The following is a 24,765-nucleotide window of genomic DNA, read 5'->3' on the forward strand; positions in this document are numbered from 1 at the left end:
TTTCCTTCTATATACTTTACCCTTGTCTTCCCCTCCATCCCTATATTACTTTCCTTCCTTCTGTATATTATATATTTCCCATTCTTACTACGTTATTCTTTCCTCCCTCTCTTCCTTCCTTCTTGTCCCTACTTTGATTAGTTCCTCCCGTCTTGCCTCCTGAAGACCTAAGGATGTTAATTGCACCCTCTATGTTATGCATCGTTTACTCTCCATCTCTTTCTCCCTTCATTTCTTTTTTTTTGTTCCCCTCCTGGTGCCATATGCAGTGGTGGGGCTGTGCCACTGGGTGGAACGCCATGCGTGGATAAGTGAGCGTTGGGCTAATTCTTTTGACAGCTCCTCGGCCTGCTGGTGAAGTAGCAAAGCAGCAATCTGGAGACATCACAACAGCTGGCCACATGCCAGAGTGTCCAAGAGTGAAAGAGTGAGTAAGAGAGAGAGAGAGAGAGAGAGAGACCCCTCTTCACTATGACACCCACATGTCTGGCACTGTACGCTGAGATCTACTGTCTTATATAAGTCTCAGTATGTATAAGCCTTGGACTACTGTTATCAGCTAGCTCTGTTTTATCATGTACACACTGCCAGAGCTTGACAGCTGGATTGTCACTGTCTCACTATGCCAAGTACTTGAGCGTTTGAATCATTTTCTAGGCAAAATATATTGGGTTTTCCCAGGAGATGTGGGCTGCTAAAACGACTAGCAATGCTGGCTATTACTGTAGATCTGAAAATATATATATTTTGTGTAGACAATCAAATGTACACATTCCCCGTCATAGTCTATCAGGTAGTTTTCCTCAAATAGTATGCCTCACTATAGTAAACTCCAAGGATAATTTGTTTGGTGTGCTGCAGCTTTACATCCCATCTTTCAGTAAATATTTCCACCAAACACAGAATATCTTTTAGTTTTTAAACAATTCTTGGTTCATTATTCTACTGTGTCTTCCAATGTGGTCTTGGAAAAACATCGCATGATCTTCCATAAGCAGCAATGATCATCAGTTAATCCAAGTTTCATCAGCAGCGGATCAGAAGTATTGTGGTCTTTTCTGCTACCACAAGTGTGAAAGGAAGGAATTAGTGGTGTGAGACAGTGCTCCTGTTGGGATTTCAGAAGGAAGATGTTGAAGGAAGCTGAGAGATGAAGGAATGTTGCATCAGAAAACACTTTTTGACATCATTTGTCCAAGCTATTAATAGTAGATGGAAACTCTCACTCTCACTCTCTCTCTCTCTCTCTCTCTCTCTCTCTCTCTCTCGCAGTGGAGTACTCCATTAACTTTCATTTACACATTCATTCAATGTGAATGAATGAAAAAAAAGTGCTGGTCTCGGATCATGTACCTTCTCCTATCCCAAACCAAACTCAAAAATGGGATCACGTGAAAATGCTACGACTGGTGATGGTACCATAATGGTCAAGGGCACTGAACCCAACCAAATCACTCCTGCTATGCATATGCACCTCAACAACAAAAAATAAAATATGAATAATAATAAATTCAACAAAGGCACAGCTGGGTACAGTGGTGATCTGCTCCAAGTCGTAGCCCTACTATCAGGAGGTGACCAGTTCAACCCACAATGATGCCACAACTATGTCAGGCTGGGTGTCCAAGAGGCCACTGGCCTCGCTCTCTGGAGAGGCAGAATGCCTGTCTTTTTTCATCCATAACATGTGCACAGAGTTGGCCAGTCTAGGCATCTGTTGGCCGATTAAGGCAGGTCTGGGCAGTTGGTGATGTCCTTTAAGTGTGCTGAGCTGTATAGTGGCGATGTACTAGGTAGGCCTCACTTGTCTTGGAGGAAGCATGTGCTTCCTGCCAGATTGGTGGCACCGACTCGGGAAGTCCTAGCCAACTATTGCGTGGAATGATTGGGCAGAAATGTGGGCATGAAAACAAGCAAACAAACAATTAGCAAACAAACTCACAGTTGCTGGTTGTAGTGGTCACAGAAGGACCCAATCTGTCTTAACAATCTTGTCTTAGATGCAATTAAAGTAAACAGCATTTACCCTTAAACAGCTGTTCAGCTAAAAACTAGTTGGTGTTCTTCAATTCCTCGCGAGGCTTCAAAGGGATTTGTCCTAATGTTCTGTCCAACCTGCTGGCTACAAAGGGATGTATTTGTGACCAGGGCATGGACGGGTCAATTGACTGCAATAGATTTCTGGAAGAAAGACAAATTGAGTGAACTGCATTCCACCTTAAGCAAGAGTCCTGATCCTCAATATCCCTCTCCATAACTACAAGCAGGTTTATCAGGCATTCCTCCGAGAAATCCATTACAAAAGACCAGACACTAAAGCCTCTGAGCCGTTTTTCATAGTGTGTGTGTGTGTGTGTAAGAGAAGCTTCCAGGGAGGGAATCTTACCCACATCTATTACTGTAGGAAGGTGCAAAATATATAGAAATGCATGCGAGGAAAGCTGACATCAGGTCTTGGAATGAGAAGAGACCATTTACATTATAAATGCCACCCAGCAACCGCATTTCTATCCGTCTAGCACACCAATCTGGATCCTGCAATGCCTGGCCTGTCAGACCTGCACCGTATGGGAGCTGACAAACCTCACCTCACAGAGAGAGAGAGAGAGAGAGAGAGAGAGAGAGAGAGCGAGAGAGAGAGGTTAGTATATTTTGGAGGGGGAAATCTTGCAGAGCGCTGCAAAAATGAAAAGTGATTCACAGCTGTGTTGAATTTAATGGAAGAGGGTCATATTTATTACACAAAGAAAGGGCATCTCTAGTGGTCTACTGCCTCTAGGGGGTCACACATTCATCCTTTATTGCACCTTGCATAGTGTAATTTGAAATTATCTCACAGTGCACCTTAAAAATTTCACACTTCCAGATTTCTCAGTTCTTGGCTTTTTTTTTTTATGGTGGAAGAAACTTTGAGGATGTTAATGGAACTGCACACAACATCAAATATAGACTAATGTACAGCTAGAAGTGTAACACACAATCTGTGCTGGCCATCTTGTAGTTATCAGTGGTCAGTTTGTGACCATACATCTAGTGTTGTAAGAATATTTTTGGCTGGTACCATCAAACACAAAACCAGGGCTGCAGACTAAGGCCATCCCATAGGCCCAGGGCCAATAAAAATAGCACACAGGACAAGACAAATGTGCTTTTGGGATGATGGTTTCATCTGCAGTAAAACTTAATGTCTGTAAAAGATGCTACTGTGGTTGGTGGATCTCCATGTCAGTTAGTGGACTACTACTACAATGATTGATTACTATGGCAATGGTAAGCAGGCAAGTTGCTCCAATCGTCAGATGAACATAACACCATCTTAGGGCCAATAATAAAATATGATATATTAAGATATGTACTATTTTGATAAAGTAAAATCACTGAAGGATCCTACAGCAACTCATTCCATTTGTACATCTACATAACGTTTTTTGGTAGGGCAAGGCACGGGGATCTGCTTCTCACATAAATAGGCAGGTATTGAATCGCCAAAGGAACTGGATTCAAAAATGCATTTACATTTAAAACACATCCAGATTGTTCTCAGAAATAATCCACTGAGGCCCTAAAGAACAGTTTCTGATTCTATCATTTCCTGCTTTTATTTTGTAGGAATCTGGGAGCCCATTGACATTATTCAGTGACTTATACTGACCGCACTTGTGAGCCCACGTAGAACAAATTGGCAGACTGCTACATCATTGGCTCTCAGAGCAAAAATAACTAACTGTGCTGAAGAAACTGAACTGAGCATATCACAGTATTGTTCAAGCCCTTGTGAATATCTAAACTTTCCACTGCAGCCTACTGTTCCAATCACTCAACATCTTAATCACAACATACTGAGGGGCAGTTACTAGATGGGGCCAGCTGTAAAGGCCAGTGTCCTCTGGCTAGAAACGTGTCCGGTCACATCTTGGGCTGGCTTCTGCCTTCTTCTAGATGCTGGAGTTGGAGCAAAACAGCTTGGACTCGACAAATGAGAGGAGATGGAAGGGAACGGGAAAGCAAATGAATCGGCAGCAGTTTCGCTGCGAGGCCGACGCAATTACAATAAACACCAACATCTGCCACTGAGCTGCAGAGCCAGTCTGGCAAGACATCGCCTCTCAGGCACACATCAGCCAAGTGGGAAAGAGCTCTGTCTAATTACACTCCCAGGGACAACACATACACAAAAACACACACTCGCAATCATAGACAGAAAGGCAGCTTCAAAAACTCGTCGCCAATTACGCGCCCCCCGTCCACGAGCTGCGCCATAGCACAAAGGTCAGCGGGTCACGGCACCACTTTCACTTATTTTCCCCTTTTAAGAGACTGCACAGCACTAATATCCCAACTGCTACCGAGCTTAATTAGCTACTGCTAGTGGTTTGTTTTAATTAACACGAGGACATGGGCAATATTATTATAATCATTTTTATTTTAACAGTACATATCAACGTAAACGGCTTCATGAACTGGTGATGACCACTGATGTAGAAATATATGGATATTTAAAATTTATTTTTTTCATAAAGGCTGCTTTTCATTAGAACATATAAAGCATAAATAAATAAGTTTGATGGGCTAATGACATATTTGACAGGCTACAGGATTGTAACCTTTTCAACAAGCCAAAACCTATTTAAAACCAACATTAAACCTTAAACATTTACTTGCAAAACATAACATTTTTGGTTAATTAATATATCAAATAATAAGTATGTACATGTAAGGGTATGTGGTGTCTTTTGGCCTTGTTTACCTTTGCACAATGCATTCCAATAACTGACTATTGATCACAATGAAAAGTGATTGGCTAGCTGATTATAGTGGGTGGGGTTTGTTAAGGTGTGTGTAAAAGTGCATGAAAACAAAAGACAAAAATAGCTTCAATAACAATACAGTCGAATTACAACAGTGATACCCATTTAAATCCTCTTTCTACTGTTTCCCAGCAGTCAGTGTAGTATTTGTGTACTTTAACCTGACAGCTACAATAGTAGTTTTTATACTTAATACAGGATCATTGCACTGAACTGCCTTGCCTTGCACTATTTATTTTACTATATTTCTAACTCCAAACCTCAGTCTATACTGATATTGCACATTCCATACCTATCCACACTTTTTCAACTTTTAAACTATATACTGCACTCAAGAGATCATCATCCTCAGCTGCTCACTGTATCACAGGTTCTTGTCAGGCTGTCTTTGATCATTCTTAAGCACACTATGTTAATTTTTTGGTATTTGATTTTTTGATAGTTTGATATATGACTCAGACTACATAGTATATTTACGTACTCTATGTCGATTTTGATATTTGTTTTAGGTTATAAAGTATTTTAGCATTTAGTATTTTAGTATCATGTTCTATCTTCTACTGTCTCTTATGTACAGAGGAATTTTTTTTTTAGTCCATTGCTGTTAGTGATTATTGTATGTGACATCTGTAAGCTACTGAGACCTTGAATTTCCTCTGGGGATCAATAAAGTATCTATTTATCTATCTATCTATCTATCTATCTAGATTAGATTAGATTCAATATATTGTCAAATACAAAGTTATACAAATACAACAATGCAGCTAAATGATTTTTCCGTCTGTCCACTCACATAAACAGGGGTTATGTGTGCGCAACAGACGCACACTAAATGGCAGCAGGTGCCTGCGCCATTTAAGCAGCAGTAAGAGTTTAGACCAACTTTTTTCTGTCTTAAACATTTCCCCCAAAAAAAGATCAAAACATTAACTTCGCAGTGTCTTTAGTCAATGACTAAAAGCAATAGTTAAACAGTTAAAATAAATTAAAATGATCAATTAGCATTTAGTGTTAATTTCAATTTTCAAAATGAATGCAGATAAAAATTTACCTATAAAGAAAGCAACGATAATGATAACAAAAAGTCATAGACATGAGAATGTAAACTAAATCAAATACAAACTAAAAAGGTGTAGGCTGTGCCTACCCTTTTAAATTAGCTAATTACAATCCTTTTACTTCTGTGTAGTGCCATGTAAAGTTCTAACTATAACTGAACAAGAGGGACCTGCTAACATTCTGAAGAAACTAAGCTAAATATTAGTTAACATTTGGCCATTACTTCGGAAGATATGTGATTATGTCTGTTTTGTTGTGTTAATAAATGATGTTGGCTCTATAATATGGTGGCGATGCTGTTTCTAACTGTCATTTGGGTTTGGTTTGTAGTTTTCTGATTACGCTGAGACAGGCTACTATTTTAACTGTCTACATTTAGCTCTGTAACATCACTCAGATAATGCTGTGATTATGCAGAAAAATGTGATTTTACTTGAATTATCAACACCCCACACACCCCCATCCATCTGTTAACTCGACTCTGGTGCCAACCCTGGGGGGTGGGGGGTGAGGGGGGCATGACCAACAAACTGACTGACATTATTTTATTGCTTGTTTTTTTTTTCTCCAGAAATTGAAGAAAGTTCAGGGCACCTAGACAGAAATGTTAAAAATACATGGCACAGGACCCCATTGTTCACTATGTAACACCATTGGCAGTTAATGTTCTCCTCCAAGTGTGTTGAGCCACCGTTGACGTTGCAGTAGTAGGGCTCTAAATCACAGTTAACAAATGTTGCAGGAAATATATGCTAGTGAGCTTGGAAGCACTGTGGAACTGGGGAGACCTAGGTAGAGGTAGTGGTGGTGGAGCTCAGTGCCAGAGTTAAGTACAACAAAATCTGAGTGCGTAATTAGTCTTGATGATAGAGTAATGTGTTCAATTTCATTTCAGGAGCTGTGACATTATATGCTTGAATGTCCAGATACAGATTAAAGAAGCATACCCATCAAAGCTTTGAACCAGCGTCCAGCTCCCTGCCCATGACGAAATCTTTTTTTACAGACCGGGGGCCATTCCTGAACGGCACGCTGGCTTGGGTCTTTTCACTGAAGAGGTGGTCTCTCATGAATTGAAATCTGTAGCATGTGTAATGTTTAAAGCCCTTTTCATTTTACGCTCCCTTTGATGTCAGTTATGACTGCGCCTCTCTCTATCAGCATCTCAACTCCTCCTCCTCCACCCAAAACACCGGGACACCCAGAGACGGCAGCATAAGCTGACATCCAGAGACGTGTTCGAAAACATCCGGTGTCTAAACACGCCAGCTTCGCAGAAAACAACCTCTACACACCCCTGAAGCATTCACTCACCACCAAAGACCACACTATGGTTTCAAAGGAAATGTTAATAAGTTTCCACCCTTACCCTAAATGTGATTTGCTGCAATATGACTGACATCTGAAGTTAGCACTGATACACGTCTAAAGAGGTGTATTCGCTAAAGCCTCAATCAAACTACACATTGGTCAATGACATTTCACAATTTAATTCCAATTCATTTGAAAGGACTTCATTGTGAAGAGAGATTTTGTGAGTTCAAGTTTGATACATTTTTGCCAATTCACACCCTTGACCAACACCACTGTTCTTTGACTCTTGTGATCCTGAAGGTGTGGGAGTTATAGAGCAGTACTGTAGATCCAAATGCTAATAGTAGTTGTGTGTAAGAACTACATTTTATGTAACACAGTCATTACCGGCAACATAATGCAGGGTGACCATACGTCCACTTTTTCCCAAATATGGCCTCCTTTTGAAAATTGTGGGATTTCTAAATTGTGTAAAATGTCAAGCTACTTGCTGTGAGCAAATTTAAAGAGCTGTAAACATGTCTGTTTAAGTCCTGCCTTCTCACCAAAACTGTTGGTCTTACATGTGCTTGTTTCTACATCAATCATTGGTCAAAGTGCTTCCCACCACAGCCTAAAAATGGCTACATGCGAATGTAAATATACACAGTTTAGATTGACTTTAACTGATTTCAAAAACTCAAAAATATTATGTAAAAGGTGGTAAAAGTATATATATTTTTCCTGCTTTTTACAGTGACCTGTATTTCATAATATTGCAGTTAGTCTGAAGGTAGGTTTTTACATTTTCACATACTGGATGCTAATTAGCATACACACACTTCTATTATTTGTTAGCTGATTTATCCTTGTAAGGAATAACACACTGGACTAATCAAATATACTTGAGATTTCTGGGAAAACTGTACAAATTTGATTGACCGCTCACCTCTTTCGCAGGAGCGCCCCAAGAAGCCAGTTCCCGAGCAGTCGCAGACGTAGCGGTTCCAACCCTCCCTGCAGACACCCGAGTTCTGGCAGGGGTTACTGAGGCACTGCTTGGGTGCCTCCTTGGAGCAGGACGGCTTAACCCCAGTGGCTTTCTGTGCCTCGGCCATGCGCCGGACATCCTTGCTCTGACCGTCGATGAAGAGGTCCCTCACGCAGCCCACAAAGCCGTAGTTCAGCAGAGCCGTCCACACCTCGGTGGGGAACACCAACCCGGCCTTGTTCTCTGGAAGACCTCCCAGGTACAGGTCATCTTCCAGATCCAGGATCTCACTCTCTCCTGGGGCCTGATAGAGGGTGCGCACAGAGTTCACAGAGATGGTTCCTGAGGACAGGAGAAGGCATTGAGTAGGTAATTCATTTCAGTGGTCACACACATTTGGAAATGTTGATTCGATTAGTCGATTTTAGGGATTTAATTCCATGAAATCATAAAGTTAAAGAGGCTTCTAACTCTCTCACACACATAGAGACACAGACTCACTCACTCACATTTAACAAAATGAAGATTCTCCATTAGAGGGTGCTGTTATGCTTTAAGAATTTTCCACAAATTAATGGGTTGAATGGGATTTGACAACTATGACTATAACTGGGGATAAGCATTCATTTTGAAAATAACTTTAGATAATGTTTTTGTCAATGTTGTGTACTTTAAAAAATGAAACAGATGACATTGGCCTATTTGTTTCTCGACACCACTATTAAACATACTCAGAATAAGTGTGAATCCCATTTTGCCTCAGGGTTGCAGCACAAAACCTACACAAGTGGGTGTTCATGCATGCTCATTTTGTGTTTATGTGCTTGTTGAAATTTATTTCCCTCTGCAAGTTTTTGAAAAACCCTAATTCATGGAATTCACTGTAGTTTCTCAAGTAACAAATAAAACAAGCTGCTGAGTCATATTCAAAAGAATCACCTTTAAATTGAATCAAGATAAATGAATCAAGTCCCAGGTTAAAACTATAGGGTCAGTCTCATGATTAAAAAACACATCTAGCATGTCCATCAATAGGAGCTGAGGGGTTGGGGGAAGCTATTTAATGGGCCTGTAATTGTTGTTGATACACAGGCAGCTCTAAAAATAAAAGCAGTCGAACTGGGGAGTCGATGTGGAGCAAAATATGTTTAATTAGTGTTCTGAATCAATGTGGAGTCACTCGGGATGTTGACGGAGCACCGTAGCATGTGTTGCGTGTTTTTCTTTATCACGTACGAGCGTCACATATCGAACCAAAGTGCCGTCAACTGGCAGTAATTTGCTGTCTTCCACGGCCACGCTCTAAATCCCCCACTGTTGTCTTGGCCAAGGCAATAAACAACAGCCCCGAACCCAGGAGAAGAATAACAGAGGCTCTCTAACTGTGACTTCAATAGCCCTAATGCATTTTTCTCCTTCAGACATCTTGCTTTTCCCTGGTCATTCTTTTTTCTGTCCCTTGTCTTCATATTAAACCCCAGAGCTTGTTTTCTGACCCTCCTTAATTCCCCAAATCCCCAATCTTAAGTAGAGTGAAAGCCAGTGGTCATAACTGGACTCTAAAGGCCACTCAGGGTCAAGATGCTCATCTATTTTTTGATTGATTGTAGTCACTGAGTTTTACATACATATTTTTATATACATGGATCTGGGTGAAGTCAGAGTGAGAGGAGTTCACTCTGAGAGAGAGAGAGTTATGCGAAATGGAGAGCAGCATAAAGAAAGCCACAAAGCACCGCCCACCAGATCATGACCTGCACCCCTGTGGGCTGAATGTACACAGCTCTATTGTCATGGTAACATATACAGATCCACTCATAACCAAGTGCTTCTGTAAGTATTTTAATCCGTCCCAAAGGAGCTGGTGTCTAACATACTGCACTTCAAATGTCCCTTCGGAAAAGGCTCAACTTGACATTCTGCAACCTCTCAAACCCAGATGCAGCATGCAGCACATAAACAGAGTGCTCTCCCTGAGCGGAGGGGCATGAGCATGGCAGGTTATATAATCTGGATTTTATGTAACTTATATAATGAGGTATACATTTACAGAATGCATGATTTTACCTCACAGTAGTTGTCCATGTTGGTCATAGTCAAAGTGTGAAACACAGCGGTTCCCAGGGGGTTCCAGGACCCCCTTATTAACAATTTGGACCCCCTGTTTAATGCTGTTTTACCCTTGACTGGCCATGTTATATTGGATCAGTATGTGGAGCAGAAATACCATGTTACTTATCACTTAACACTAAATAAGCCTTTAATGTAGAATGCAGCAAGACATACGGACACACCTGAGAGATACCAAACTAAAAATTCTGGGGTTTGTTTCCATAAGGTTTGTATGGCAGTGGCTCCATACTGGAGCACAATGGACTCTGAAATTAAAGTATGAATGTCAGAATGTCAGCTTTCATTGGAGGGTGTGAGGTCATTCTCTCACTTGCTTTTGAAGAAACTACATTATTAAAGAACATCCAGCCAGATAACATCTTTCTCACTTTGATGAGCACAGAGAGAGAAGCTCATTTCTGGAAGATCATTGCTCAGATCAGATACAGCAGAATTCTTCATAAGAGCGAGACGAGACAATGAGGACAGAGGGGAAAAAGGCAGAAATGGACTCATTTGCCGAACTCCTGAAATGATAGAAACAATGACATGGTGATTAGACTACCATTCAGATCCAATCAGTCACATATCTAGAACTTCCCAGAGGTTTCGAGTGCTTCTCATTTAACAAAATTGGACCTGTATCTCTAGAAAAGCGCAATGGTGATTAACGGATTCAGGGCTTGTTATATTGTTTCTTCAGATTAGTGAATGAATTTAAGGCCTTCTGTTCTGCTTCTGAAGGCCTGAACTACAGAGAGCTGATATAGCTATATCTACCTATATTAACTGGTAAGAACAAACCTGACTGGATGATTTCCACTGGGTGTTTCATTAAAACCTCAATGGAACACTCTTCTGTAAGGATTGAAGGGTAGGTTTTTGTGACCTCACAAATTCAAGGATTCATGACAGGTCATTGTTTACAGCTTAGTTTCCATATAGCGACAAGAGAATAGTTGAGGGTAATATATTTTTGAAGATCTAGCAATGCTTACATATGATATCCACATTTTGGGAGATGTTATATGTTTGTTTGCTGTCCTATGGTATGGGACCTTTAAATGAAGAATGTACAACAGTGGACTGGGGTTCTGTCGCCCCGTGATCACAGGACAGAATCCAGATTTAGCTGGATCATAGAAACCACAGATGTAGCACATTTCTGATGGTGATATTATAACCTAAACATTATGAGAGGGAGAGAGGGATATAGAGAAAAGATTGGGCGGCTTTGTGGAAAACAACCGCTGCATTATCTGCCTCCTTTGTCCCTGTAATGTGAGTTGATGGATGACGGCAGCAGAGAGTTGACCTTGTAGGAGGAAAGAAATCAGGCCGGTGTTGCATGGATATCTGCTTTTATCAAAGTGAGTCATGTTTTCACCTTCCATTGTTGGCGGAATACAATTGTGGCGAGGGGCAGATTCTGTGTTGTCATTGGTCCTTGCTTTGGTAACAAGAGGAATGGTCAGATCAGTTAGATTTATGTGGTCCGGTCCAGCCATGCTGTAGAAGTGCTGGATCTTACTTGAGCAAAGGCTAAACATTTGATTAAAAAAAGGGAATGGTTCCATTTCTTTAGGAGAAAAACTAGAGGTCGACCAAAGAGAACTGTCTAAGGATGACATACAGAAATCTGAGACCACCCTACATTTATCCAACGTCCTGTTAAGATGGCCTTCGTGCCAATGTTGTTCATTTGTCTGAGTCAGGAGTAAAGGTAGCTTTCAGGTTCACTGTCCTCATTGACAAAGGGCTTTCATGTGTCATTTTCCCCACAGTGGACTGTCCAGTTTACACTGGCCTTCTAATGACCCTAATTTGTGTTCATGAATGTGCAGTGTTGGTTTTCTTTCTCATTGTCTCTCAGTGATTTCATTTATTGCATGGCATTTCCTGCATGACACATGCTTTTTCAACATTTCTGCAGCGAATGTTGGTGGACAGGCTGCAGTCCAGCCAGCCGTGGTTTAATGCAGTGGACCGAGCAGCTGGACTCTGCTAGTTATTTAAAATTTGCCTGGACACTCCACATCTACAGTGATAGTGCAGCCCTTTTAAGTTTTTAATTAGGTTTGTTAAACACCAGCACACACACACACTTTCATGCTGTTTCTCTGAGTGGAGAATTCATTCATTCATTCATTCATTCATTCATTCATTCATTATCTGTAACCACTTATCCAATTCAGGGTCACGGTGAGTCCAGAGCCTACCCGGAATCACTGGGCGCAAGTCAGGAATACACCCTGCAGGGTGCGCCAGTCCTTCACAGGGCTGAGTGGAGAATGTCATTAGAAATCGTGTGAACTACAAGCGCAAATAATTAGCTGCCCATACATTAGCTTCATGGTGGCTAGGCTAATCAAAAGGATTAATATATGCACGAACTGAACATGGGCATTTCAGGCAAATGTTATTTAAATATTTGAATCATTCCTATGTTTGGTGTCTGGCATTTGGTGTTTGATTCTAAGATTTGCACTGGAGCTACAAGGTTAGCGCAGCTAACAGTTAGGCTAGTGCAGAGGTACTACCCCTTAAGAGGACATTAAGCCCTCATTTCCACTTTTTGGAGTACCTGGACCCCATCATAGCCTCAACAAACACATCAATATGCAAACTAATGTAGCATACGTATTATATATATATATATATATATATATATATATATATATATATATATATATATATATATATATATATAAATCAATTAATCCCATTTATCCAGGACTTCTACTGTGTAGTATGAAGTAAATAACAAATTAAAACACCATGAAAAACTGCACACCACAATAAAAGCCTCTGTTCTTTTTTGAATGTATGAACAGAACACAAATGCTCTTGATCCGGGTGGATCTCTGTCCTCTTTTAGGGGACTATCAACAGCTGATGAAGAAAGCTGAAGTTTTCCACACCTCCAGTGTTGAGTCTCAGAAGTTGGTTCCAAATTTTGCTTTTGGTGATCTAAGTAATTTGATCTTACTCAATGGGGTTTGATTGTATGTGGTAGTTGTAGGTGGTCTGCCAGCTCTGGTGTAATCATTAGGAGTCCTATTTTACCACGTGGAGTATCCGGCTTTTCACTCACATTTCTTGGACCTGTCCTCAGGCTTATATATCTGACCCCTTCTGAAATACATCCTGGAAATTTTGTATAATTTATTCAGGGGTTGTTTTTGCTGGAAATCAATAAACAAACAGTGGCCCAGGCCTCTGTTTTGCACAATAGTGCATACCATTAGCAAGCTTGTAAATAGCCCAGATGCCACTATTCAGGACCACCTCTCATGCTATAAAAGGGCTATTACAAAGATGGCAATTTAAGACAATGTCTTTTAAGCTCAGAGCCTCCCACTTCTCAGACTTTAGTCCGATCCCCAGCTGCTAAACCCCACCCAGCGGAAAAGCAGTTAAAGTCTCATTAATGCATGGCCATCTCAGGCCACTATTTTTGGACGCGTGGTCATGACTGACCACTCTGACACATCCCTGTGTTAAAGGTTGGCACTTGAGAAAGAGCAAGACGACACTGACCCGCTCACTGCCCGCATGTTGAAAAAGCAAACATAAATATATAAATAAACAAACAAATAAGGAAATAACCTAAAATATATGTTTCCAAAAATGATCACAGCGGCTGCGTTTGAATCACCCAACTGGAGATTAAGATAATAAACAAGATTAATTACTTTGGGAACAAAAACCCATCACAGCAATTAATCTTCCTTCAGTAATTTAAAGGCTGTGGATGCAATAAAGAAAACATTTTTTAAAACTAATTTTTCATAATTACAGCACAGACCACTGCTCACAGATAGAGAGCCACATTGCCATATATGGTCATCTCAAGACACAGGCTTCCTGCCATTAACAAGGCAGTCCATGCACAAAGCTGGGCAATTTTATCTAATCACTTTTAGAACACTGTCTTCAAAAGAAGGTGTGGGTAGAGATTGTAGTCTACTGCAAAAGTAACATAGTGCAGTTTCTGTAAATCTGAGTCTGGAGTAGCTCTATTCTCCCTGTTACAGGTTAGTGAAGCATCACAAAGATTCTGAAGCTGTCATTTTAAGGTAGAAATACTAGTGTTGCTTTAAATTGGCCTCCATCAGGACGTCAAGGTCCATCTTAACCATGTCATGTAATAACATTGTGAGGTTGTTGATATATGAGTATTCATATTATAGTATCCAGTAAAGTGTGCACTGCCTATAAATCATCCATCCATCCATTATCTGTAACCCATATCCAGTTCAGGGTCACAGTGGGTCCATAGCCTACCTGGAATCATTGGGCGCAAGGCAGGAACATACCCTGGAGAGGATGCCAGTCCTTCACAGAGCAACACACACATTCACTCACACACACGGTCACTTTTGAGTCGCCAATCCACCTACCAACGTGTGTTTTTTGACTGTGGGAGGAAACCGGAGCACCCGGAGGAAACCCACGCGGACACAGGGAGAACACACCAACTCCTCACAGACAGTCACCCGGAGCGGGAATCAAACCCACAACCTCCAGGTCCCTGGAGCTGTGTGACTGCGACACTACCTGCCGCCCGTCTTATAAATTTAAAATATAAAAATAGTAATAATAATAATTATTATTGAAAATTTGTTTTAATACCTGCCATGCAAATATATCCTAAGCATCTGTTTAAATTGAACGGAATTACCCATGCCTTAAACATTTGCTCAAAGTACTTATTCTATGTGCTTTCTAAAATCAAATTTGAATTTGAAGGTTAAACAGAAAATTATGGAAATGGTCATATTTAAATTTCATTATTTCCCAAAGAACCATCATCAAATTAGAACATTGTGAGGCCACAGATTTCCACTGATGCAGTTCTATGAATTTAAATATCTCTAGTCTGCCAGCTGACCACAGCCAGAGTCTCCCCACAGCTGCTGGACAGTCCTGGTGTCTGGCTCTGGACCAGGAACAGACCCCAAGGCATACGCTAATGAGCCCAGTCCATCAAACTCATTACTGAGAGATGTTCTTATGGTCCTGAAAAGCACAAGGCCCGTTGTTTAGTCCAAATGGCATAACTAAATACTTTAAAAACATTATATGTATATTGACGTGTGTTGATAATGTGAACAATGGGTGTAGAAACAACGACAGATTGATGTCACACCTTTAAAACCCCCATATTCAAATTAATCAACTGACAGTTAAAAAGCCTCTATTTTCCTGTTATTCGCAGTGCAATGTGTGCAATTGGAAAATTAGCTTGGCTGTAGTTTCATCCATTATGACTGACAAAAAAGAGAAGGAAATAATCATAACACTGCAAAACAACAGGGTTATTCTGAGTGTTATGTTCAAAATGGTTTAGAAGGTAAAATGTTTAAACAGTAAAGCCTCCTCTCCTTAAGAGAAACCACAAATCAGATGTAACATGACAGTAATTACAGCCTGCGCAAAAAGGAGAAATAATGAGAACACAGCCTGCGTGAGCAAATTATGCTACAAAAAGAGTCCTTGGGCAAGACTCCAAACACTTTCTTGTACATCCGCAAGTAGAACTGTAAGTCAATATGGTTATGGTTAAGACTAGCTTCACTGCGCTGTAATAGGGAGAATAGAGCTCTCTCATTGCTCAGCACCCCCCACCCCTGCTGTAAAAGTGAATTATATTCTGCAACTCTAGGGGGAGCTCAGGAGCAAAAAATATCAAATCTTACTTAATGTAACAATATCACACTTTAAACATACATTATAAACATATGTGTGTGCTTGTAATCTCTGTGAGCATGACATGTTAAGCCTGTTGTCCCCTTGGAGCAGCATTATTGACTAAACTAATGGTTTTCCCGCAGAGTATTGACCACTCTGAGCTACCCCTGCATAGCTCCGTTCTCAAGACTCCTCTAGTGGAGAGAAACGAGTTAGCAAAGTTGAGTTATGACTATTAAGGCATAGAGTCCGATAGAGTTTCTTCTGAGAGTTGAATGATGTGACAGGAAGAAGCCAAAAGATTGATCCCCCTGAGGCTTTGTGGAACTGCTTATAGACGACAGGGGTTTTTTTAGTCGATATTTGTGTTGGGAAAACAATGTCAGGGAGAATTCTGAAAAATGAGAAGTAGCCACAGAGAGAAAAGGCTTGGAAACAAAGTTTAAACAAAGGAGTAATGACAATGAGCAAGATCACAATGCTTCTCAAGGTGACATTGTACGTATTTGATTAAAAGACTATTTCAGGATTCGTACAAAATATGTATTTAATATAATTGGTCCTCGTATAATGTGTAATATAATGAGGACTTGGTGTGTTCTCCCTGTGTCCGTGTGGGTTTCCTCCGTTTGCTCCGGTTTCCTCCCACGGTCCAAAAAAAACACGTTGGTAGGTGGACTGGTGACTCAAAATTGTCCGTAGGTGTGAGTGTGTGAGTGAATGTGTGAGTGTGTGTGTGTGTTGCCCTGTGAAGGACTGGCGCCCCCTCCAGGGTGTATTCCCACCTTGCGTCCAATGATTCCAGGTAGGCTCTGGACCCACCGTGACCCTGAACTGGTTACAGATAATGAATGAATGAATGAATATTTAGTCCAGATTTTATGAGGGCCAATTAAATTTAGTACACATTTTACTAGGACAAACTGCATTTAGTACACATTTTATAATCACAGATTGTACTTAGTACACATTGTACAAGGGCAAATCAAACTTTTAATAATATGTAATAATTAAAATGGCCACTTATAATGTGTACTAAATTTATTAGACACTCACAAAATCAGTATTAAATATATTAGTAGATGTTTATATCAATTTCTGGCTACTCTTAACCTTAATTAATTATTAAACCTATCATTAACCTTAAATATAACCATAAACTTAACTCAAACTCTAACCCAGCGTTTTGTGCTTCTGTAAGACTAATCACTAACATTAACTTATCCATAACCTTAAATCCAACACTACGCTCCAAAAAAGCACAGAAGTGCAGACAGGGTGAGGACATCCCTGACATCCCCAGTTATATGGAACTTGGCCTACAACTTGGTACTTGGTACTAGGGTTCACTCCAAATAATGCAGCAACTTGAAGTTGCCTTATCACAGGGGCCCTATCTAGATCAGTCAAACGTGGCATGCCGATTCTTTGAGCAGACACCTACTGACCACTGTAGCAGAGCCCATGCTCACATGTGCTGCCTGGGGGAAGCTCTAAACAAGTGCCAATAGCAACTGCAAAATACGCTGCTCGGCATTGGCAGAGAAGATTTGGCTAATTTTTCATGGGCGCAACCCACATACTCGGCTCTACCGCTTACCCCACAAATGCATGTTCCTTACAAACGTGGAACCATTTAAAAGGGAAATGAACAGGCTTTCCAACAGTATAAGATTTATTGCCAAGAAGCGTTGTTACAACAAAGAAATAATCTACAAAACACAAACGTCCTTACTTTTTGTGTTAATTTTAGTATAAACTCATGGGGTTTAGCATGCAGGACACAACTGAGACACAGTCTCTCTCACAAACAGAAAACAGCACTGATATTGTAACAATTCTTCAGGTTCATTACACAGAATTTGAGTGATTTTAGGGAAACATCGCCACCAGTGGATGGCAGCTAACTTAATTAACATACAATAACTTGATGACTACTGAAGTGCAGACTGACCAATTAAATGTTTAGAGAGAAGGTTATCGACCAATAACGGTAGCTCTACAGTCAGACCGTCCAATCAGAAGAGTTTAGGCTACTTCACCACGCCCCCTTCTCACTCAAGCGAACCAATCAGAGTAGGGGAGGGCAGGACTAGTTTGTGAATGAAACGCTACTCGAAGTTCTATGTAAGCTCTAGAAAAACAACATCCCGGACGTTTGTGAAATTCCGGCCAGACATTTTTTTAAGTCTAAAAAAGAGGACGTGTCCGGGTAAAAGAGGACGTCTGGTCACCCTAATAGTGTATGTATAGTTTACTGATTTGCAGTGCTCTTGTTGGCAAGACAGCTAGCTAGTGACAAAGCTGCTATGAAAGAGCACATGTAGGTAAACATGTGACTCCTTGCTCAGGAGCAAGAGCAGCAGTAACTTTCAAACCTAACAAGACTCCTCCTAACATATATAAATGTAAATAAAATGTAAATTAATCATCACAGTTCAAGTAGTGTTTCTGCACAGGGACTTGTGGGCTTGAATTTATTAGCTTGCTAGCATGGGAATTAGCTTTACCTCCATATAGATCACATTCATCTCTGGCTACTTAACATCTTGGCTGGCCTGGGCCTGGTGCTTCAACACGTGTTCCAGGGGGATTAGGAAAATCCAGTTAAGTTGAGTCTTGGCATGTGTGTGTCTGTGTGTGTGTGTTTGGTTACTGGGCTAGAAGCAAAGGCCGAGAGCACCAGAGCTGGCTGCTAGCCACCAGCTCTCACTTACAAGCCACTGCAGGAAGCTCTCAGAGAGGCTAATCGAATTAAGCATGGCCTAAAACACAATTGTATGATGCTACTAACCCCATTTCAGACACAGACATATGATAGAGCCTCATCACATTCCTCCTGCAGTGATGGTTTAGCTGAGTTCTTCCACAGGAATCTCACACATAGAGCACTGCAATTATTTGTTGTGATGAGCCATAATATTAAAACCATACTGTTCCTATTCTTATAGTCCATTTTATCCTTTCCAAAGACCTTACAAGTATACTTCTTCGTACAGTGTATTTCTATATACAGATTGTAGTTCACATGTTGCTCTGCATACTTTGGTCACCATTTTTTGCCCTGTCCTTCAGAGCAGGTACTATTTGCTGGGTCAATCGTCATCACCTCAGTAGTGGTGGTGTAATTTTGTTTGTGTTGTGTTGGTACGAGTGCTGCTGGACTGTCTAAACCTGTCAGTGTCCCTGCTGGACTGAAAATAGTCCACCGACCAAGGGTAACAGTGTCCAATGTGTAGCATCCTTTGACCACTACTGAATGGACACCGTCCATTAAAAACTCCAGTTGCACTGCTGTGTCTGATCCACTCATAGCAGCTCAACACCCACTAACACTCCACCACATAGTGTCAGTGCAGGGCTATTTATGATCCGCAACATAAAACATACCAGCTTTATGGTGGTGCAACAGGGTGATGGGGCTAATAAAGTATGCAGAGCAACACATGCTGTTCAGTGATCACGCTACATCGCTAACAGTGAGCCATGTTGAGCCCAGAAATGAATCTAGTAGTAGATGTTGAAGTGACAGGACGTTAAGTTGCATGTCCACGCCTGATTAAGTCCGATTAAGCCAAGAGATCTTCACTCTCCTCTAAGCGCATTGAGGCACGGCAGGTGGTTTGGAAAGCTGAAGAGATTCCGAGAGAACGTGGACAGAAGACCGGAGCTGCTGTCAGCTGATGTGGGATGGAAGCTCTGGCAACTAGAGTTGAGTAACGTGACATTTTCCAAATAACAACAACAACCGTGTAAGACCTGTTTTTTTTTCCAATGACATCAAGGAGGGTAACATATCTAACATGTGGGTTCATGGCTTATGTCACATACAGCAAATCTAGATATTAAAGAGGACATAATACTCCCCATTTCCACAAATGTACACAGTTCCGGGGTCTTAATGAAACATCTGTGACATGCTTTGGTCAAAACACCACAAGGATCAAACACCACAGCAGCATTCTCCCCCTGGTTTCCATGCCTGTTCCTTTAAAGGAGAATGAGCCACAGTTCAGTTCACCACGAGAGTCCTGGAGTCAGGAGGGGGCAGGGCAACTCAAGCCCCTGGGCATAAGAAGCAGCACAAAATTAGAACAACTCATTTTATCCCTTCTTTTCTAATTTAGGCAAAAGGGTGGTCTTGTTTCACAGTGTGTGGGTTGGTGGGCTCTACAGACCCAAAAAAATGTGCACTGATTTATTTCAAAATAAATGATAAACAGCTAATTCAATGTCTTTTAGCCAATAATTCACATCCAAATGAACCCCGTTCACATTCTACAAAGAGAACTTGGGTAAATTCTTCATAAATAACCAGATCAGACATGGCTAGCTGTGTGGTGGTCTCCCTCTTTAAGTGAAAAGGGAATTGCTCGGGGGCTGCTTTCTGCTGCACCTTGTGGGGATTACGTGCTGTGTGTGTGTGTGTGTTAATAAAGCGTCAGAGAGGAAGAGGGAGATGAAAAAGCCCGGCACTCCTCATACTCTGTGACTCACGCTCTCCCAGGACAAGGTTTTAAATGTTACTGTCATCTGATGCATTATTAATCAGGAGCCAAAAGTCCCAGGACGAGCTCAGCACTTACTTGTTTATTATATTTATATATAGGTATATGTGTATGTGTATGTGTGTGTGCGCGGGTATGTGTACTCTATTGTCATCAGACTAATAGCCAGGGGACTTTCTCACTGCTATCTACCCACTGTATGATTATACCACCCAATACCTGAAGCAAAACTTTGTACACCTCTGTTCAAATGACATAACCTGTTGATTCCCGAGGTAAAAGACAGCATCCTTCTAACACACTGGACAGCGATAAAAGCTCAAATACAGAAAGTACCATAACTTTTTAATTTTCTTTTTCAATTTTTAAACGATTTTTTTTTTCACAGAGGAAATCAACGCACCATAATTATCTCTCTCTCTCTCTCTCTCTCTCTCTCTCTCTCTCTCTCTATATATATATATATATATATATATATATTCATTGTCTGTAACCACTTATCCAATTCAGAGTCGTGGTGGGTCCGGAGGCGCCAGTCCTTCACAGGCCACACACACTCACCCATTCACTCCTATGTACACTTCTGAGTCGCCAATCCACCTACCAATGTGTTTTTGGACCGTGGGTAGAAACCCACGCGGACACAGGGAGAACACACCAAACCCCTCACAGACAGTCACCCGGATGTTTACTACAAAATGCATGCCCATTATTGTACGTTATGGTTTATGTATGTTTTCTTTTTAAAAAAATAATAATAATCAGTAGACATACAGTAATTAAGCTTAAAACACAGTAAGACAATGCTGAGAACTCAGGAACTCCCATGTTGTCCATCTCCTGTGTTTGCCAGTTCTAGCGTGGGCCAGAAAAAGAAAGCAACAGAAAAAGGGGAAGGAAAAGAAAAAAAAAATTAAGAAACACCCGGGTCACATATTCGAGTTGGGTGGAAAGAGGGAGAGAGAGAGAAAAAAGAAAAGAAACAGGCAGCAATTGCATTATCCTGCATCTCAAGTCTAGCACAGTGCAGTAACAGGCTCGGTCCTTGGAGAGCTCAGCTCCGGGTTTCCATGGCAACACAGGCCGAGCGGAGAGAGGGAGAGAGAGGAGGAAAGAAGTCAGAGCAAAATAGAAGAGATGTGGGATGAGATAGAGAAATTGAGAAGGAGAGAGAGAGGAAAAAAGGAGGGATAGATCTGGTGAGCGATTGGAAATGCAGAGCTTTAGTCCTTTAATAACATGGCACTCGCAGAGAGTCCCGTCCTCACGGCCGACCGAAATAGAATTTATTAATGCTTAATGCCAACCAGGACGTATTAATCTTTCATATCGTTCAGCGTAGCTTTCTCATGACGGGTTTGTTACTGTTAGATGAGATTACAGGATTGTTTCTCAGAGGGTCCGGGGCTGGGATTACGGCCTTGTGAGGGTGGGATTCACCGTCAGTCAATGTATGTGTGCGCGAGGTGGGATTTACGCTTTCTGCAAGTGTGTGTGAAGTGGGATTCTGTCTCAGTGTCTGTGTGTTTGGAATGGGATTACGTTTGGGTGAGAGATAAAGACGGAGACTATATTTGACGGCAGACATGTGCATGTGCCAAGTAATGTGATTTTCGGCCAACACTCGGATTAAGACAACAGGCCAGTTAGACAGGTTTCCGGTTAGACAGGTTTCCGGTTAGACAGGTTTCCAGTTAGACAGGTTTCCAGTTAGACCGTTTACAGTTAGACAGTTTACAGTTAGACAGATTTCCGGTTAGACAGTTTTCCGGTTAGACAGTTTTCCGGTTAGACAGTTCTCCGGTTAGACAGATTTCCGGTTAGACAGTTTTCCAGTTAGACAGGTTTCCGGTTAGACAGGTTTCCAGTTAGACAGTTTACAGTTAGACAGATTTCCAGTTAGACAGTTTTCCGGTTAGACAGATTTCTGGTTAGACAGATTTCCGGTTAGACAATTTTCCAGTTAGGCAGTTTTCCGGTTAGACAGTTTTCCGGTTAGACAGTTTTCCGGTTAGACAATTTTCCGGTTAGACAGGTTTCCAGTTAGACAGGTTTCCGGTTAGACAGGTTTCCAGTTAGACCGTTTACAGTTAGACAGTTTACAGTTAGACAGATTTCCGGTTAGACAGTTTTCCGTTTAGACAGTTCTCCGGTTAGACAGTTCTCCGGTTAGACAGATTTCCGGTTAGACAGGTTTCCGGTTAGACAGGTTTCCGGTTAGACAGGTTTCCAGTTAGACCGTTTACAGTTAGACAGTTTTCCGGTTAGACAGATTTCCGGTTAGACAGTTTTCCGTTTAGACAGTTTTCCGTTTAGACAGTTTTCCGGTTAGACAGTTTTCCGGTTAGACAGTTCTCCGGTTAGACAGATTTCCGGTTAGACAGTTTTCCAGTTAGACAGGTTTCCGGTTAGACAGGTTTCCAGTTAGACAGTTTACAGTTAGACAGATTTCCAGTTAGACAGTTTTCCGGTTAGACAATTTTCCAGTTAGACAATTTTCCAGTTAGACAATTTTCCAGTTAGACAGATTTCCGGTTAGACAGATTTCCGGTTAGACAATTTTCCAGTTAGACAGATTTCCGGTTAGGCAGTTTTCCGGTTAGACATTTTTCCGGTTAGACATTTTTCCGGTTAGACAATTTTCCGGTTAGACAATTTTCCGGTTAGACAGGTTTCCAGTTAGACAGGTTTCCGGTTAGACAGGTTTCCAGTTAGACCGTTTACAGTTAGACCGTTTACAGTTAGACAGATTTCCGGTTAGACAGTTTTCCGTTTAGACAGTTTTCCGGTTAGACAGTTCTCCGGTTAGACAGATTTCCGGTTAGACAGTTTTCCAGTTAGACAGGTTTCCGGTTAGACAGGTTTCCAGTTAGACAGTTTACAGTTAGACAGATTTCCAGTTAGACAGTTTTCCGGTTAGACAATTTTCCAGTTAGACAGATTTCCGGTTAGACAGCTTTCCGGTTAGACAATTTTCCAGTTAGACAGATTTCTGGTTAGGCAGTTTTCCGGGTAGACAGATTTCCGGTTAGACAGTTTTCCAGTTAGACAGGTTTCCGGTTAGACAGGTTTCCAGTTAGACAGTTTACAGTTAGACAGATTTCCAGTTAGACAGTTTTCCGGTTAGACAGATTTCTGGTTAGACAGATTTCCGGTTAGACAATTTTCCAGTTAGGCAGTTTTCCGGTTAGACAGTTTTCCGGTTAGACAGTTTTCCGGTTAGACAATTTTCCGGTTAGACAGGTTTCCAGTTAGACAGGTTTCCGGTTAGACAGGTTTCCAGTTAGACCGTTTACAGTTAGACAGTTTACAGTTAGACAGTTTACAGTTAGACAGTTTTCCGTTTAGACAGTTCTCCGGTTAGACAGTTCTCCGGTTAGACAGTTCTCCGGTTAGACAGATTTCCGGTTAGACAGGTTTCCGGTTAGACAGGTTTCCGGTTAGACAGGTTTCCAGTTAGACCGTTTACAGTTAGACAGTTTAAAGTTAGACAGATTTCCGGTTAGACAGTTTTCCGTTTAGACAGTTTTCCGGTTAGACAGTTTTCCGGTTAGACAGTTTTCCGGTTAGACAGTTCTCCGGTTAGACAGATTTCCGGTTAGACAGTTTTCCAGTTAGACAGGTTTCCGGTTAGACAGGTTTCCAGTTAGACAGTTTACAGTTAGACAGATTTCCAGTTAGACAGTTTTCCGGTTAGACAATTTTCCAGTTAGACAATTTTCCAGTTAGACAGATTTCTGGTTAGACAGATTTCCGGTTAGACAATTTTCCAGTTAGACAGATTTCCGGTTAGGCAGTTTTCCGGTTAGACAGTTTTCCGGTTAGACAATTTTCCGGTTAGACAATTTTCCGGTTAGACAGGTTTCCAGTTAGACAGGTTTCCGGTTAGACAGGTTTCCAGTTAGACAGTTTACAGTTAGACAGTTTACAGTTAGACAGATTTCCGGTTAGACAGTTTTCCGTTTAGACAGTTTTCCGGTTAGACAGTTCTCCGGTTAGACAGATTTCCGGTTAGACAGATTTCCGGTTAGACAGTTTTCCAGTTAGACAGGTTTCCGGTTAGACAGGTTTCCAGTTAGACAGTTTACAGTTAGACAGATTTCCAGTTAGACAGTTTTCCGGTTAGACAATTTTCCAGTTAGACAGATTTCCGGTTAGACAGCTTTCCGGTTAGACAATTTTCCAGTTAGACAGATTTCCGGTTAGGCAGTTTTCCGGTTAGACAGTTTTCCGGTTAGACAATTTTCCGGTTAGACAGTTTTCCAGTTAGACAGTTTTCCATTCAGACGTTGGTGCCCAA

General features: G+C 41.2%; 1 protein-coding gene across 1 annotated transcript in view; it reads right to left on the reverse strand.

Moving 5' to 3' along the window:
• Positions 1 to 24,765, reverse strand: part of LOC136674798 (neurexin-1a-like) — a 353,645-nt gene that overhangs the window by 206,103 nt on the left and 122,777 nt on the right. Inside the window, 1 exon segment of the mRNA XM_066651019.1 lies at positions 8,110 to 8,493. Coding sequence (XP_066507116.1) covers positions 8,110 to 8,493 — 384 coding nt within the window.

Source organism: Hoplias malabaricus, chromosome 2 (assembly GCF_029633855.1).
Source record: "Hoplias malabaricus isolate fHopMal1 chromosome 2, fHopMal1.hap1, whole genome shotgun sequence".
NCBI classification, from domain to species: Eukaryota; Metazoa; Chordata; class Actinopteri; order Characiformes; family Erythrinidae; genus Hoplias; species Hoplias malabaricus.